General features: G+C 31.2%; 1 protein-coding gene across 4 annotated transcripts in view; it reads right to left on the bottom strand.

The window, feature by feature from the left end:
• The window catches only part of LOC148609299 (uncharacterized), a 38,104-nt gene that overhangs the window by 10,863 nt on the left and 8,076 nt on the right, over nt 1-19,165 (bottom strand). For 3 of the 4 annotated variants that reach the window (XM_088596041.1, XM_088596040.1, XM_088596042.1), the window contains exons 2-19: nt 17,260-17,319; nt 16,941-17,009; nt 16,340-16,396; nt 12,609-12,845; nt 11,799-11,834; nt 11,441-11,494; nt 10,498-10,753; nt 8,831-8,982; nt 8,153-8,270; nt 7,597-7,744; nt 6,712-6,844; nt 6,263-6,359; nt 5,597-5,709; nt 4,037-4,147; nt 3,312-3,365; nt 2,882-2,951; nt 763-933; nt 417-516 (exon numbers count right to left, since the gene is read on the bottom strand). In XM_088596041.1, coding sequence (XP_088452167.1) covers nt 417-516; nt 763-933; nt 2,882-2,951; nt 3,312-3,365; nt 4,037-4,147; nt 5,597-5,709; nt 6,263-6,359; nt 6,712-6,844; nt 7,597-7,744; nt 8,153-8,270; nt 8,831-8,982; nt 10,498-10,753; nt 11,441-11,494; nt 11,799-11,834; nt 12,609-12,845; nt 16,340-16,396; nt 16,941-17,009; nt 17,260-17,274 — 1,991 coding nt within the window. In that variant the 5' untranslated portion in view covers nt 17,275-17,319. The remainder of the gene's footprint in view (nt 1-416; nt 517-762; nt 934-2,881; nt 2,952-3,311; nt 3,366-4,036; nt 4,148-5,596; nt 5,710-6,262; nt 6,360-6,711; nt 6,845-7,596; nt 7,745-8,152; nt 8,271-8,830; nt 8,983-10,497; nt 10,754-11,440; nt 11,495-11,798; nt 11,835-12,608; nt 12,846-16,339; nt 16,397-16,940; nt 17,010-17,259; nt 17,320-19,165) is intronic. The other variant, XM_088596043.1, reaches the window with a different exon arrangement.

Raw genomic sequence — 19,165 nt, 5'->3', positions numbered from 1 at the left:
GTTCACCATTTCATCAGTTAAATTATAATGTTATGATTAACAAAATATTTTAACCAACTGACAATCAACAAGAAGGGCGATTAAGGATCGTTTATAGAATAATTTGATAAATCATGATGTTTTGTCTGCGCTTATTGGATCGTACATATTTACTTCGACTCTAAAAAATATCTTTTGTTTATTTTGTTTTTGTTTTGTTTTGTTTTTGTGTTTGTTGGCATAATTTCGTGATATTGTGAGGGAATGTTTCCGACATTTTATATTTTATCCTTAGAGATTATCTACTCCAATTTCTGGAAGAATATGATAGTTGCATGAGAAGTTGATTAACAGATTTTTTAGTACGTGTCTTTTTTTTCACTTTCGTCAATTTTGTAGTGGAAACATAAATTACTAATCTATAAAGAAATTTTTACGTTGCATGCTTTTCCAGACTTTTTTGCAAACTTTCCTGAAAACATTCCTTAGCTTTTTCCGCCATTGAGAAAAGGTAGACACTGGCAACGAGGGCTGTCACTGAAATAGAAATCCCAGAGGAATCAGCAAGCTCACAAATTAAGCAATTCGCTTTTTATAAAACAAAAAGAATTTTAAAAAAGGAAAGACAAAGTACTTTCTGAGAACATTATGCTAAAATTGTACAATCTAAAAATTGCTAATACCAATTTTATAATGATAATTATTAAGCAGTTGCAATTGTTAATCATTAAACATGTTCAGACCTTCTAGATTGCATTTCCTAGATCATGAAGAGGAACTTACTTAATGGGAAGTCACACTCTTGCCAAATTTGAAATTTTGCATGGTCGTTTAATAATACACCAATCCGCAATGCTTCGTTGGGCCCAATCTTAATTTCTTTTTTTTCTGTCGATGAATCATGATGTCGACAGCAGCAAAAAAGTCTTTTTCCGCATTTCGTTAGAAATTCTCCTAGATTAGGAAAAAACGCAAAAAAATGTGGTGACAGTGAAAAAGTCGTCTATAACAAGATGTTAATTAGGTATCAAGGAAGCAATAAAAATAGATTTGACCCAATGAGCTGAACTTTATATGACAACTGAATATATCTGTAAGAATTAATCTTGTTGCTAAGGAAAAAAAGTGTCGTCACTATCAGTAAAAATGGCCTTGTCAATGTTAAAAGCATTTATTTTTTTTTTTTTTTTGAGAAAAACCTATTACAATTCTGAAAACTTTGATTGGAAAATTAAATCATTCTTATAGTATTGGTTACTGCAAAAAAAGTTTGTCATTTAAAGTAGACATCTATATACAATGGATTTTAGTTAAAAAAGGTAAATAACGGTTTGGTTTGTAACCCCCAACACCGTCCACGAAAACTTTTGAGCTCTACATGTAAATTATATAAGATGTATATTTCAGTGTCTAACTTTGTTTTTATATGTAACCACAGTCGAGTTATTTCCACATAAAGACTAAGTTAAACCTTAAGGTCGTCGGTAACCTTTAACTGCCTTTTTAAACATTAAATTTATCTTCCAAGATTTTTAGTGTAGGTCCTCAGTTCCTTCAACTTAGAGTTGATAACTTTTAACAACTTATTAGACTACATAATTGCGTTAACAAGGAATCATTGAATCTTTTCGAACACTTGCCAAATAGTACTACAGACTACCGAGTAGTGAAAAGATATGTTGCGGAAAATTGTAAAGAAAGTGGTCGGGAAAAATACTAAAATAACTATAATCAGATAAAAATATAAAAAGGCATTTTTCCGTCTGAAATGGAAAAGACCATAATAAATCTGTTAACAGGTGTTTGTTCTGTAATCAATTTCTAGAATATTCCTTTATATACTATCTAATTATTTCTTAATTAAACGCTTCTCAAATGCTTCATGGCATACCGAAAAAAAGTGCTTGATATAGTTAGCAAAGTTTATGGGTCAAGTAATCAAAGAGAAATCAAGGGAACCAATTTTATAGCGGTAATCAAAAGAATGTAATCCAGGCACAAAGACATGGAAAACAGACATACACAACAAAGAACATAAAGTAACTAAAATCATACATACAAAGTAAATGAGCAACTCGGACTCCACTAACAACTGGGAGCATGGACCAGGTGCACCGGTAGGGTAAGCGTCCTCTGCTTTTCTAGAAACACCCGCCGAGTTGCTCATAAAAAGTCAAGTCCGGGGTAGACAAACGAGGAAAGGTGAACAATGACCCGTTGAATAAATCAGTTTTCATGGTGCTGATGGATACATCATAACGATCCACGAGTTCATGATGACGACCATAAAACTTCTGTAGTGATGACTTTAATCTTGTAGCAACATAACCCTGTTCCAGAAGCCTATTTGTTAGAGTTCTTGCGCGATACAAAAATTTTTGCGTAGTTTCGGCAAGCTCTGGCATAACGTATGAGTTGTGATATGAACACTCCATACACAGGAGCCGAAGGGATGTTGCCAGAGATGACAGGAAAGTTTACAATTCTGAATGAAAAGTCATCACGTTTGTCGTAAAGTTTGGTCAATAGTTTTCCTTTACCATCGACTTCTAAGTGTAGGTCAAGATATGAGGCTGACTTCACAGTGTCTATAGAATCCTTTATCTCAAGTTCTTTTGGGTAGTTGCGATGTATCAAATCCCCGAAATTAGGATTGTTTAAAGATAATACGTCATCTATATAGCGGAAACTGAGATTGATGATTTCAAACTATTACTATTTTGTATTTAAATTATCAAACGTTGCGTGTATATAACGATCTCTAAGAATACTTTATTTGACATAATACATAACAAGAGCACATGATTTTTTATCAATCTTTTTATATGATGGTAAGTTGGGTGACCACAGATCATGGCATTTATTCGATGTATCGTCTATTACTTCTTAAGTTCGTAATTACCTTTTAAGAGATATTCAGTTATTACAGTAACTGATTTCAGTGACTCAATTAATTCAGCAGGATATATTGACTAGAAGAACAAAAAATACTAAGTACTTACTATTGCATCGAAGTCAACTTTACCAAAGACTCATATGTTGTTAACATATTTCGAAAAAAAAATCATTTTTAAAAATCAATAAATATGTTAAACAGAAAGACTTCGTTTTAAGATATGAGGTTTCGATTCTTTAAGGTTTGTTTTTTATAAATTAGTTATATGGCGTCAGTGGTGTTTACTCTTACAAACTAATGAAAAATTAAGTTTTTTTTCTTTGTGATATTATAAAGGGATGATACTTTAATACATATTTGATAAAATCAGAAATAAGGTAATATCCGTAACACTTTATAATTAACTGTAGTTTTATTACCTTAAATATGTACCTACTTTTAATAAGTTATAACTATTTTCTTTTTCTGGCTTATCATGCTCGGATTTTAGCTGTTGAGGAAAAAAATGTATGTTAATATGACTAAAGCAATAACATATAGGCTCTTTATATTATTGGTCACTGTATCATTTGCCGACATGTAAGAAAACACATTCATATTAAATAATTTAATAGTTATATCGAAGTTTGCTCCTATTTTTTTAACTGGACATTTATATTGTCATTTTACTTACAGGGTGGTATACCAAAAAATAATCATTGTCAATTGTATTAGAAAAACACACAAAGTCATAATACACATTTGTGTATTTTATTTTTGTGTTAATTGTTTCACCTTATTAGGTATAAAAACAACAACATCAGGGTATCATAATTATTTATACATATACTGCACTCATGCTTCTACCACCTTCACATGCAATAGTTTTTCTTGCTTAATTACAAGGATTCCTGTTAACTGTACGAATTTTGGATATTGGTAGGGTAACTTAAGATAAATATGTGTATCTGAAAGCGATACGAATAGTTAATTGGTTTAAAAATTGTTTTATTTAAGAAAGACATACAATGACAGGACTATATTTGCCATTAGTATTATCAATTCTGAAGGCTTTCAAATTCGTGCATACCTGATGTGTTTAACATTAACTGTTAACTAAATAATATTTTCAGGTGCTCGTTCAAATGATTTTTTTCCTATAAATACTGAATAAGCACTAACCATACGAAGAAGCTTAGTACACTGATCTACTGATAACATAACATTATCAGTCCTCCAGATCTCCAGAACAATTCCTATATTGTTCATAACCATTGCTTTAATAAATTTTTCCTAGATAATAAAACAAATTTAAACACGGGTAATAAAATTACCGAAAAAAACATGATGTAAATTTAAACAGATGACTATTATTCTTTTATCTAAATTGAAAACAATGTTTCAAAGACAGAGTTAAGTTAACAAAGTAGGAAACGACAAAAGCCATATATCACAACTAAACAAATTGAGGATATAACATAGATATAGTTCACAATCGTCATTATAGTCCTTAATCCTTAACATTCTGAACTACCACAAGAAGTTTTTTTTTTATACTATGCATTTCTTTAATGGTCATGTGGGAAAAGTAAACGTATAACTTCCTGAAGCAATGACAAAGGTAGTTGTTTGTACAAAGAGATAATAAATCAACTGGTTTTTTTAATGAACAGTCGAAAAATGTTTTATTTTACTGATTTAAACTGTTGTAGTCTTAATCCAGAGCTGAATTGCGCAACCAAGATTGTAATTGTTTTTTGGGATGGGAGTTAAAATGATCAATACACTGGTTTCCTATCGAAAATACTGAAGTATAACATCATGCAATATGTTTATTTGTGATAGCCAGTAAAATATACAATATACTTTTGTGCTTGAAAAAAAATATAATCAACAACTAGGTTGAATCATAAGGATCATTTCATCACCAAAGGCTTCCTTATATCTTTCATAACTTCAAAATATTGATTTAATTTTTTTTTCTTTCTATGGTAGTTTTTGTATCTCTTATCTTAAGAATCATTTGACAGTGTTTTCCTTCTATTATGCTGTTCAAGATATTGGCTAATACTTTCAAAAACACCTGTTTCTTATTCTCTTATATATGTATTCATACCTATTATACCTTTTATTTCAACATCTTTCTATATACAATGGTTTTCCAGATAATGACTTGATATAGCAAATAAATACGAAAATGTCATTTTCCGCCTACCAACTGTCTTTGATATGACGGAAACTTTTGCATGCTTCTTTTGAATCTCGTTTGTATCTATCGTCTGTGATTTATAGTATCTGTTGTATATTTTGGAACATATGTAGAAATAGTTTAGGTAAATATTGTGGACAACATATACATTACCTGTAGTAACTTTAACCCTGTTCAACGTTGAACACAAGCTTAAAGAAGATAGCCCAGGGATGCAAATAAGATAATAACTCATTGCGCTTTTTTTTTTAATTATTTCATAGTTTATCACATGAGAAAATATTAAGTTGTTTCTAGGGTGCCGACGTAATTTTTCTAGATGTAAATATACCCGAAAAACAATTACAAACTATACGATTATTAGCAGTTTTCACTGAAAACGATAATTGTGGCACAGTTTTGACGTTATTACAGTACAAAACTATTGTTATTTTTCTATTTTTTGTTGTTTTTTTTTAATGTTTGAAAAAAGGGTCATGGTATTACAACAAAATTGATTTTTTGCCATATTCATAGCATAACGCTAATCTTACCTCATGGCTCTCAGATGTATTCTTCTCCTCAAAAATCTGTTTCTTTGACAAACCTTCGATTTGTACAGCATATTTTGAAATGGACATGTTTTGACTTTGATCTGATGCATTTTCTGAAATGCGATTGCCCGTGTACATATCATAGATTCAAAAATGACTTTTATGTATGATTTCCGTATTTATTTTAACAATTTCTTGTTAGCAATCTTGTTTTGTTATAAACCGTGTTAGTAAAAAAACCAATATATTGCAAATATTTTACCAGTGATTTTTATACGTTTTGAAACAGGTTTGAAAGTTCAACGTTTGTACTATTTATAATTCAGGATTTTTGTTTTTGCTTTGTCTTTTATACATTTCATGCAAATGATGTTAATTGACGCACTAGAAGTCTAAAGGAACCAGGGGAAAACATGAAGTTATTTTATGGGGAACTACCTTATCATTGTTGAATGCATGATTGAATTAAAAAAAATATTTAAACAAACCCTAGTTGTTAGAAAATTGAACATTTATATTTCAACGAAAATAGTTTCTTCTGTTTCTCCTAACTGATGCAATGAATCAGTCTGGGGACTGTGTAAAATACTGATTTCAAACCTTGACGAGTTTTGAGAATGAATAGATTTTAAGACAATAAATACTGTTAACCTGGTTTAAAGTTACCCGTTTTCTGTTCATATGACCACGACCTAATAATACCATCTGTTATTTTTTCCCACAAAGATTCACTTGTCTCTAACTTAAAATCAAAAGATGATACCTGTTATGTATAAAAAAAATAAATCAACGAAAGTGCCCTAGCACAACATGTAAGAAAAACAATACATGTTACATATGCAATGAAAATTAAATTGTTTGATGAATGTTTGCTCTATCATATCGAACCACATTTTTCATCACACTAAGCAAGAAATAAATTAATGTCGATACACACAATTAAACAATTAACGTACTTAATCATTTTTAGTTGACTCATTTACGAAACGGGGGTAATCGTTTTCATCCATAATGATTGGTAAATATACCCAAAAAAATTTAAAAAAAAAAAAAACAAAAACGAACCAAGAAATAAAATTGTAAAGGAAGTGAAATCGATTCAGACATAAAATTACCATCCATTCTCTTTGACGTATTCTATATATATCTTTCTTTATCCTTTCATATGCATCTTGGTCAAATCGCTGCAGATACACTATTGGTAAACTCTTCCGTAGGTTGACATCCTGAGTTGATGACAAAGGATCCCTGTTCAAACAAATTGGATCAGTTCATTTTTCGAATGTTTCGATAACATTTTTCAAATTATTTATTTTTTTTAAAGAATTTCTATACACTTTTAATTCAATTTAACGACTAATTAAACAAAAAATTGAAACCGGAGTCAATAAAGTCAAATTTGTTCGCCTTTTAAAGATAACACCCCGATAAAAAGTGTTCGTACAATTTCGATCCGATGGCGTCTATAGAATAGGTTTGGTCATTAATATGTTTCTATATTTTCTTAGCATTTTTTTCTTCTATTAAACCCCAAGTTCTTACAATAACATTGGCATCTATTTTTAAACGACAAAATTGCAATACAAATAAGAATGTAGATACGTCAACAATTTTTAAAAAACTAATCAATTTTAGAAGTACATGTAACTCGCTTTAATTTTTGAAAGGTTAAACATTGCGATACCACCCATCATATTTAATGACTTACTAGTTAAATGTTAGTACTAGCATTGACCGTTTCATTTTTTCTGTCTGTTTGAAATAACCTCAATCCCAATAGTTCACACTTGACAATAACCTGCTATTCAGGTTAGTAATTCCTGCACCATGTCAATGAGGTTATCTATTAACAGACAGAGAAAAAAATATTAATTTTGACCAGTAATTTGGGATAAAAAAAACTAGTTTGATATTTATCACCATTATTATGATCATTGCAGTTCTATTTTTTTTTTCATTGATAAGATATAGCTTTTCCGGATTGACATATTCATATGTACCCATTTAAACATGAGTCAATAACGTCTGCTGTACCACCTGTTCCCTTGACAACGACCACTGAAATGTCACAATGCACCGCTTCAGCAGCATGTTCGAGTACACTAAGGTCACCACCTACTATCAAAAGTACGACAGGAACCCTACTTTCTATAAAAGACATATATAAAAGGATGTAATCAAGGATAGTATCCCGATTTCATCATCTTCTACCAAAAGATGTAGTTTAAAGAAAGGCCGTATGGTTGTTCATACACTTATATATGTAGTATCTAAACTATCCTAAAATATTCTTACTGTTACTCCAGAAAATTTTTAAAATTAAGTTTTTAAGAACAGGTAGAAAAACCATAATCAGTCCTTTTATATTTTGCCAAATTGAACAAGACTTATTCATGTGATGATATTTTTATGATTACTCGTAAGGCATATAAAGATTATACAAGCAACATCAACAATGAGAAAAAAGCTTCCTAAAGAGAAAAAAAGGAATACAAATCTACTAATCTTTGCACTAAGGCACTAAACCCAGTTTTGAAGCTTTATTTAGTACGTTACCTTTTTCTGAATCCTTACAGAACTTGAATTTCTCCTCTTTATTGATATGACGTTCTAAGTTTAATAACTTGGTGACTTCACTTTCGCGTTCTGTGGCTAAAGTGATGCTTCCTGTTGTCTTTAAAAAAAAGACTTTTGTCAAGATAAATTGGTTTGATAGTCCTTGCATTTTACAATTCTTAAAGCTGCTTTCAGTTGCTAATGAGACGATGATTAAAAATGATCTTGTAAATTATTTTTAAAATTTGGAAAAACAGTGTACTTCTTTTATATCTTTGACCACAAACCTGAGTGGCAAATTATATGTGCCATTGTAAAACATGAATGACAATGTAGATCATGCGTGGTTACTATGTACATCATGCTTGATATTGTATATCATGAGTGACTATGTACATGAGTGACAATGTACGTCATGAGTGACTATGTGCATCATGTGTGACAATGTACATCATGAGAGATTATGTATATCAATGACACTTACTAAGTTCACAAATAAAATTCTTAACAATTATTAAAGAAATGCTAGCCAAAATGGTATTTCTTAATCAAATTATATGTATCCTATCATGTTCCTACTCAAACTTACTGCAATTTACTAAATAGATATAAATAAACCAAAAAACAAGTACGCTTTTAGTTCGAAAGTACGTTCCACTCTTTAAAAGAAAACTATACCTGAGTTGTTATTTTCTTGTTGTCATCCGCTTGTTTCTTCCTGTTGATGCAGTGATAAAACTGGTTATCGTAAATATTCGTTGGATTACCATTTTCGCCAAAAATCCTCTCAAAGAAAGTCCTGTCCCTTCCGTCAAACAGAATACCACAACCTATAAAATTTTTTATCATGCACAGATATCGACGGCATAGCTTTTGTTATAATATATAGTTGTGATGTCATAGGTAATGTCTTTGTACCAAACAATTCTCAATTGTATCGCAGGTTTATCACTTATTATTAACCAACTTACTACATGCACAATATGTATAGAAATACCCATCTTTTCTGAACTGAAAATTTCGACAACTAGTTATTGCGAAACCGGTAATACCTACAGCCGATAATTACGAAATCACAGTCATGCATTACGAATATCAAAACAGGGCATAAAATACAGGGCCAGTATGAACTAAATCAAAATTGCGTACACTTCTTAAAATAAGTGACGACTTCAATTAAGAGTGACCTAATAATTCAATTAATTGATTAGTATATTCAAAGTTGCTGAAATATGGTACTGGGACTAAGTATATTGAATTATTATGTATATTTTAAAATCGTGGGCTTTAAAGTTACAATTTAGAGGGGGAAAGGCAACAAAAATGAAATCTCAAAGCGGGAGCACATACTTTTCTATACATTAATGCTAAAGAAAAAAGGCGACTTCCGTGTTTTAGTGACATTTGAAAATAGCTTGATTCCTGATCAAAATGCACTTAAAAACACGGTTTTTACGTAAAAAAAAGGCCAAATTATTTGTTTGTTTGTTTTTTTTTTAAATTCTCGGGCCACATACTAGACAGTATCAATAAACCTCAGAACGATGACGGAAACAAACCAAATATTCCGTAAATTATGGATATCTGCAAAGTCATGGTTTTCAAGTTGAGATGTTGGGTATAGGGCGACTGGTCACATGAATAATTAGCTCATGAAAATTCATTTGTGGTGATCGCAATTTCTACATATTATTAGTTATGTTTAATCTTGTACTAGGCTATAGATTTTTTGGGGGATTATTGGAATAGACTACAAAACCTTCATGATTTATTTTCATAAATATTTGATTAATCGAGATATGGACCTATTTTTAATTAACGTGAAATTATATGTATTGATAATAAATAATAGATGTCCTGAAATAAAGTTGGTTAATAAAACTATCAATAGATGGCCTTTTCCATATTGGCCTTGTAACCTTGTAACATGCCCATGATATCATTAATGGACAAGGATGGCTGTAATGGACCGAGGTCATTATTAATATATCAATACCCTTGGCATTAATAATGGCCTCGGTCCATTACAGCCATACTTGGCTATTATTGATACCTCGGGCATGTTACCGGGCCAATATGAAAAAGCCATACATTAACACTATATAATCATGAACGTATTTTTATATTTGGAAATATCAAACTTGCTTTCTATTCTCTTTTATACAACAACAGCAAGAAACAAAAGGATGATAATTTACTGCTCCGTTATTCTATGTTACCCACTATTAGAAGTAAAACATATTTTCATTTTTTTTTTCAAAATATTTATCCTTGTTCATTATAACAGTGTGCATTCTAAATATTTGTAAATCATATATCAATAGATATTAGAGTAATATGCTTACACTTGATACGTTCGATTACATCTGCTAAAGCTTTTTCCAGCAAAACATCAACTTTCTTGGGGTTAAAATAATTTTCATTTGAAAATCGAGGAAACGAAATTATTATTTTGGGTTGTCCGATTCTGTTATTTGACTCATGTATCTTGTTTAATCCAAGTGGTTGTCCGTTGTCTGGGGGTGCTTGTGGCTCTCTGTTTGGTACTTCCTTTGACAGTTTTTGTTCACTATTTGATTTCTCTATTTGTCGATGGTCTTCCTGTTATTTTGTGAAAGTACATTAGATTCTATTTTCATCTGATAAATTGTTAGATAAGAATTACATTCGCTAAATATTTAACAGAATTATCTCTGTTAACTTTATGTTGCCTTTTACAATGATAGGATAAACGCATACTGTTTGTATCGCGCTAGAATTCTAACAAATAGGCTTCTGGAACAGGGATATGTTGCTACAAGATTGAAGTCATCACTACAAAAGTTTTATGGTCGTGAATCGTTACAGTGTATGCATCTGCGCTATGAAAACTGATTTGTTCAACGTGTCATAGTTTTCCTTTCCTCTTTCTACTACCCTGAACTTGCCTTTTTATTTTTTATGAATACCTCGGCGGGTGTTTCTAAAAAAGCAGAGGACGCTTACCCAACCGGTGCACCTGGTCCATGCTCCCAGTTTTTAGTGGAGTCCGAGTTGCTCATTTGCTTTTGTTACTTTGTATGTATGATTTTAGTTACTCTTTGTTCTTTGTTGTGTATGTCTGTCTGGTCTTTGTTTCTGGATTACAGTCTTTTGATTAATTACCGCTATAACCTTGATTCCCTTGATTACTTTTTTAGTGATAATATATCCTTTTATTCAACGGAATATATAAAATGCGTTTCAGTTTTGAAATTTTAATCCACTTTACTGTATGATCTATTATCGATTTTGCCATAAGAAACCTACCTTCGAATCAGGTGAAGTTGAAGGTGAAGGTGCACTCTGTACGTTTTTCAGTTGCTGAAATTAATAATTATGTGATTTTAATATGCACATTTATTAAGCTAAATTAAGGTCAAGCCGTTTTGTAATGTTTAAAAAAACTTGTCAAAGTGTTGCTACATGCATAAACAATAATAAATGAAATATTCCGGAAAAGTTTAGATAGAACCCTATCTACATATGATATATCTGAACAAGATGTAAACCTTTGAGGAAACAACAACAATCAACTGATTATACTCATTGTATTTACAACGCGAAAAAAAGGAAGAAGTTACAACATGTGGACAATTTACATCAGGAGACATTTAAAGAGACTTACCTCCTTAGATATGGTCTCGTCAACGTTCTCTGTTTTCTTTAATATAAAAAAAGTATATCTTGAACAAACTTAGAGTTTTAAGTATTAATAAAACTAGAACAACTGAGAGCAACGCTTACTTGATGACCCCTCGCATATTCCTTCCATAAAAACGATATGGGAACTTCTAGAAGAGATTTGAGTCATTAAGATGGAAATTAAATAAGAGGTGATAAAAATGCAAATATCTGGTGGGCAATGGTATAATGTGACAACCAGGTTGTGATTATTACATCGAATTCCAATCAGCGGTTTGAGAGAAGTTGCGAATTAGAAGCCCCTTTTTTGGTCAACAAATGACAAGTCTATGGTTTGCATCAGGAATCCCAAAAGTCATTAAAAAACAAAAACAAAATAACAAAAAACAAAAACAAAACTGGAGATGCATAATGGCATCATGCAATACAGATATTGTTTCAACACATTCCATTTAGTGATACAGAGCAGCTGCGGATAAGATCTTAGGGCAGTCATCGTGATCACTGTATATCTCCCCCTCCTTCCACTTCTCAAGCAGGGTTTTAATGATGACAAAAATATGCGTAAACAAAAAGTTTACCTAGGTCACACAGTTTTCCTATTTTCATGAATATTGTTTAAATTATGTAATGTTAAATATGATTTTTTTATTAGCGGAAACTATGTGTTATAGTTCTCTATGATAAGTCTTATTTTCACATCTATTGTATATTTTTTTTCGAATTCATCTTCCAACAATTTATTTGAAACAAAATGTTGGTAGTGATTTATATTTACAACAATATGACTTACAATATCAAATTTCTCTTTTGCTTTAATTTCTGTTGCATGTAATGGTGTTACATCTATTGTGATCTTGTCTGTTTGCACTCCAGTTGATAACGTTGTGATATGATCAGTCTGAACAAACATGTGAGTATCCATCATCTCTGTTTGCACGGCTCGTTCTGTACAATTTGTTCTTGTCTGTGTGACCATTGTTTCTTCAATTTGTGTTTCATTATTATCTTTTTCAACTTGGTCAACAACCTTTATAAACAGAACACATTTGATAACAAAATTTCAAATTATGATATCGCTTTAACAGAGTTACTCCTTATTCATGGAATTGCTTGTACGTGGTCTTAACGAACGCGATTTTATCTTAAAAACGAACATTAAAATAAGGTATAAGGAAAGTTAATTTCCACAACAATAAAATAACTGTTTGATGACGTCTTCATTCTAAAACTTCGATAATTTGTTAGATCACATTAGCCGGAAATAATTCAAATACTAAACTTCAACAAATGCATCTTAACAAGTCATGTAACATTGTTATAATGTTATGACCACTTCTTCATAAACTGTACTGCATAATCTGATCAAAAAGTGTAATTGGGTCGACAAACACCTTCTCGATCATCAATTCGAAATAAAGCCAACAAAAGTCTTAACCAGGTATAAAACAATACGCCTTACATCTTTCAAATAAGTAAGGTGCATTAAATTTATAAGGAATGTTGGATGTATCAGCGACTGACCTACATTCACTTAAAATAAAATAATTGCAGTCGTGTTGGATGTTGAGAAACAAGGGCTATTTTATGTTAAAGTTAGTTCCCGAAATTTGATTTTACTAACAAAGGCCTACATATTTGTAATGACCTAACAACATGCATGTACATGTAACTGTATCATCTTATATTTCAAAGACCAATTTATCAGTTTCACGGATATCATACATCTACATGAAACCAATTTATTGCAATATTTTCAAATCATAAAAACTCGCAGTCTCAAACTTAATAACTTTAAATCTTAAGCTTCTGCATGTGTCTTTTACTTGTGGACATTTGATTGGATTACATTCCTGCTCTTGACGCCTCATCGACCACTAAAGATCTGAGTATTGCTTGATTGCTAACTATTTCTTGTAAAAAAACGAATACCGCGCAACCTTACATAACAGATGGAAACAAAACATTATATTTATCTGCACGCTGTAAAGAAATATGCCAGATAATTGGCTAAGAGGCATAAATATAAAACCGGGCTGCTTCAAATTGTACCAGGTCGTTAAAATACAGCAAAAATATTGGAGCGTCAACAATGATAGAATTCATAAACGGCAAAATCCAAGTACATATTCTGAATTTGTAAACAAGAAACAAAGACGATTTACATATGTAGTGAACTGAAACAAAATTACGTATGCAAATTTATTAAACGAGACGTCAGACACACACACACACACACACACACACACACACACACAACAAATGCAATAGTTAAAATCCCTCAAAACCTTGGAGTGACATCAAGGGCTTCGGAAAAGTAAGCATTTCCTGTTCCGCAAGCATCACCCGTCCAATTGATAGTAGTACTAAATTGATAAAACGGTAAACATCCAGTATTAACAATACAGTTCCAAAACACGAGACATGAAACGGTCCCATCAAATAAAATAACAGCTTACAATTCAATCAATTTAACGAAATATCGTGATGAAAATAAAGTAAATTATAAGTAAACAGTTAGAAGCTATTCAAAATAGACACAATCAAATTTAGAAAATAATAATTTAAAAAAAGATGGTCATTTCATTCGATCTTGAACTTCATATAACAGAGCAAAAAAATTACGGCACCAACGTGTTGATAATTTAATTGAATACAACCTACATGTATGTCAATTAATATTAATTCTGATATAAGAAACCAGTCTTATAATATATATTTACATGCCTGTGATATTTGATATATAAATACATATACTTCATGTATTTTTAATCAAACAACTAAATGCCAAGTAATTAGCACTTTTTTTTTAAAACTTTTTAATGTTGTAGTGTATGTTTTAAACATGGGTTTTGACAGTACTCATTGTTTTGAATTGATTGATAATTGTACAAAAATTACATGTAGAGAAAGTCTTTTTAAAAAGAATATATAAAGCCTTTGTTCTACTGTTTCAGGTTAAGAAACTTAAATACATTTATCAGAATGATTCACTGTTGTGTGATTAGCACTGATACAGACCCTGCCATGAATCATGAGTGATGCACAACAAGTATTTCAGAAAATGATGCAGGAAACATACATTTTGAACACACAACTCTGACCTGGAAAAATACCAAGTTGACAATTACTCAAGATTTTTCTTTCAACTTTAATATGTACATTTATATATAGTGAAGTTAAAGTAAAATGACTATCTGGTATTTAGAAGAAATTGTTGTTGTATTTTAAGATGTTTCATAAAAAAAATTATAAAATAAAAAAAAAAAAAACATGCAAGAATTTATCACAGGGTGAAAGTTGAAGGTCATCAATTTTGGAAAGTTTGTTTTTTAGATTATCTACCCACATGTCAAATATCAAAAGGCTACATACATTTCAATATGTCAAAAGATAAACGAAACATCATAGATATAGGTGGGGCACAATTTATTACATTAGAAACATTTAACACAAATATTTCCCTATAGGACAAAGTTCAAGATCAATTGTCACCAATCCTGGTTATTCAACACATCATCTTGAGGGTATGTCTACCCACATACAAAATATCAAAGTATATTTTGAAAGAGAACAATTTTGTCAAAGGGATAGAAGCCTTTAAACTAAAATTGAAATTAAAAGATGCACTTCAAAACTAAAGAAAAAAATAACAAAAAGTATTAGTGTTTAACTCCGATAAACTGATTAAAAAATAGAAAACCTACACATGTATATAGTCCTTTTCAGATATTGGTCCTTTTTAATGACTTAAAATTGTCCTTAGAAAATTGTCAGAAATATACGTTTAAGTTATGAGATACAATGTTTTTGATGTTTAATTTTTATCGAATTATTGATTAAAAACAACGGAATGCCGTGTCTCTTATGCCGTATGTCGTCTGTTCTCTCACAGCGATAACTTGTTACAACAATATTTGTGATGCATATGAATTTGTGGTTCGATTCTGGAATGAATAATTTTCTATCAGCTATGTTTCTTGATCGGAAATCGAATAAGATTCTTAATTTAAACGTACGAATCTGATTGGCCGATCAAAATAAATTCGTCTATTTTTAGATATAAGGAAAATCCACAAAATTGACGTTACAACGTATTCACCGTCATCAAGTTTGCTTCGCCTTCGGCGCATTTTATTTAATTAAAACCAGACGAATTGAATACTACAAATTCTTCTGTTGTATTTTTTTTTATTTCACTTATTTTTTACTTGCCAGTAGCAGGCGATATTTAAGCAAGTAAACGGCGATGTTTGCCGGTTGCGGGTTCTAATAACATCACTGAATTATTATTGCAGAGTGAGGTTATTACTCCCATTGTGTAATTGTATTGTATTTTCTTGTCTATATAATAAATGATGAGGATACGTATGATTATTCTTTGAACTGTCAAATCAACTATAATGCATCGCCAACTTCACTGGGATTACAAATGGTCTCACATAAAGGTTAACAAATAACATTCTGTTTACTGGTAGATATAAAATTAAGAAACAATCAACAAAAATCAATAGTGAAACTTACGTCATATGGAGATTTTCTTTTACGTCGTCGTCGAGACTTTCTTTCAGGCTGAATGAACTATAGAAAGAAGCACTAAACGATTATATAGAGCATATGTCTATATTTCTGTTTGCAAGTGGGTGGTTTTGTTATACAATTTTTATTGTGAACTTTAAAATGTCGTACATATATATTTTCATTGTTTTATTTTATTCGATAATAGTTGGTTTTATCAATTTCGAGCTTTCAAAACTGCTTAATAAGTTCTTTGACACCACTTTTTATTACATCATATTTTGCACTGGAAAGCGTTTTATATATTTTGATTTAGTATTGTCGTCAGTATATTGTTCTAACAATACAATTCCATTCTTTCTTTGTTTCAGCAAAATCCTTTTTTACATAGTTTTATTTATTAAATTATCTAGTGAAATAACGAATCATTTGAGCATCTGCATGTGTATTCCTTTCTTTCTTAAAAGCTAATGTTTTTACAGCTTACTTTTAAAAGGAGATTTAACGTTATAAGTTTAACATTAATTGGTAGAATTCAATATATTCAAACACAGTTTGCATTTTTTACTGGATATCCTCATTGAAAATTTGATTAACATATTTATACCGTATATACTTTGCTGGCATATTCTAAGTTGTTTGGGAAGTACTTCGAAAACTTCAGCGCATTTGAATACTGTATGAAATAAATAAAACAAAACTTGAAAGAATAAACAATATATTCAATGTAATTGAAATAATTCAATTATATTAGCAAAAATATCAATTATAAAAAAATTTTTTTTTTCCAAATAGAAAATCGTAATATAAAAACAACGTACCATTTGCATTACGATACAGATATTGTTAAAATTTTACTGTTTTGTCTTGATTTGACTGTTTCAGTGTTTTTTCAACATTGCATCGTTTGTTCGTTGAAAAGATACCTCAATATTTGTCATTTTCGATCTTTTCTCCGTACTACGTGATATTAACCAGAAATGCACCTAAAATTAGAATAAAAACAATAATATACTTTATTTCGAGAAGACACCTTGACAAACTTTTGGTAAACCCTGGACCTATACTTTTGTCGTGTAATTGATAAAAGGCGGCAGGGTCCAATAGTTGCCCCGATGGTGCTGTCACGATTCAAGGCAAATAAAGTATGAAGTGACGTTTAAGTGGAGAAAAAACCTAGTGTTTAGATGCCTGTCTATTTGTCCATTTGCTTCTTTGTTCGACATACTTGTTTACAGTATAAACTTCAATTATTTTTTTTACCAAAATTAAATATATCGCGTAATAACTATAGAGGCGAATATGTTCGAACAATAATTTAACATAAAATTCACAAATTATTAATAAAAAGCACATTCATCCCTGTGGAGGATATGAAATCTCAAGTTATCTCAGCATGTCTCAAGGCACTCACTTGCTATGTATGAAATCCCTTAACTATCTCACTAAAGTTAAAAGCAACTGTCAACTACTTTTAGTGTTTTCCTAATGAGGAAAATTGAAACGAAACGGAATAATCTTCCCGTAACTGGTGACGGCGACAACTGTGACGCATTTCTAACTGATATCAAAAAGAATGTACTGCTTTGTTAAGTTTTACCCCTTCTTTAAGAGATATCAATAGAAAATATCTAGATTTTCTCAAATAATGTCACGGCCTGGGTAAAAAAAAGGCAAAATAAAACTACGACAAGGTTAACAAATCGGTTCTCATGGAGAAGACATATACACCAATTGTGATGACGACCATACAATTTTTGTAGTGATGACTGAAAACTTATGGCAACATAAACAATGTATCCATGTTCCATTACCCTAGTTGTATTAATTTTAGGACGGTAGAAAATGTACGTAAAGTTTCGGCAAGCTCTTGCATAACGAATGAGTTGTGATATGAAATCTCTATACGCGGACATTGAAGGTATGTTACCACAATGAGGACAAAAGATCTGGCTAAATGATGTTCATTCTCTTTGGATAATATCAGCTATAAAATTAGCCTCATATGAGTGAAGGAAGATATCAGGAAGTGGTGGAGCACAAATATTTCCCATGGGAATGTCGACTGCCTGTCGACTGATAAAAATCGTTCACAACATTAGACAAATATATTGTCAATAAAAAAATCCAGCATTTTAAGAGTAATGAAGGCAACCAAGGTTATACCGGTAATAAAAAGACTGTAATCCAGGGACAAAGACCTTACATGGAAAACAGACAACAAAAAACAAAGAGTAACTAAAATCATACATACAAAGTAACAAAAGTAAATGAGCAACTTGGACTCCACTAAAAACTGAGAGCATGGACCAGGTGCACCGGTTGGGTAAGCGTCCTCTGCTTTTCTAGAAACACCCGCCGAGTTGTTCATAAAAATTCAAGTCCGGGGTAGACAAAAGAGGAAAGGAAAACTATGACACGTTTAACAAATTAGTTTTCATGGCCCAGATTGATACACCGTAACGATCCACGAGTTGGTGATGACGGCCATAAATATATTCTAGTGATGACTTCAATCCCGTAGCAACATAACACTATTCCAGAAGCCTATTTGTTAAATTCTAGCACGATACAAAGTCTGCGTAGTCTCGGCAAGCTCTGGCATAACGTATGATTTGTGATATGAACACTCCAAATACAGGTGCTGAAGGGATATTGCCATAGATGAAAGGAAAGTTGACAACTTTGAATGAAAAGTTACCACGTTTGTCGCAAAGTTTAGTCAATAATTTTCCTTTACCATCAATTTCTAAGTGTAGGTCAATATATGAGGCAGACTTCACTGTGTCTGTAGTATCCTTTATCTCAAGTTCTTTGGGGTAGATGCGATGT

The sequence above is a fragment of the Perna viridis genome, chromosome 8 (assembly GCF_037379345.1).
Source record: "Perna viridis isolate PV_CMFRI_1.1 ecotype Kerala chromosome 8, ASM3737934v1, whole genome shotgun sequence".
NCBI lineage: Eukaryota > Metazoa > Mollusca > Bivalvia > Mytilida > Mytilidae > Perna > Perna viridis.
The sequence above is the reverse complement of the archived record's forward strand: the minus strand, read 5'-3'. Positions and strand labels throughout refer to the sequence as shown.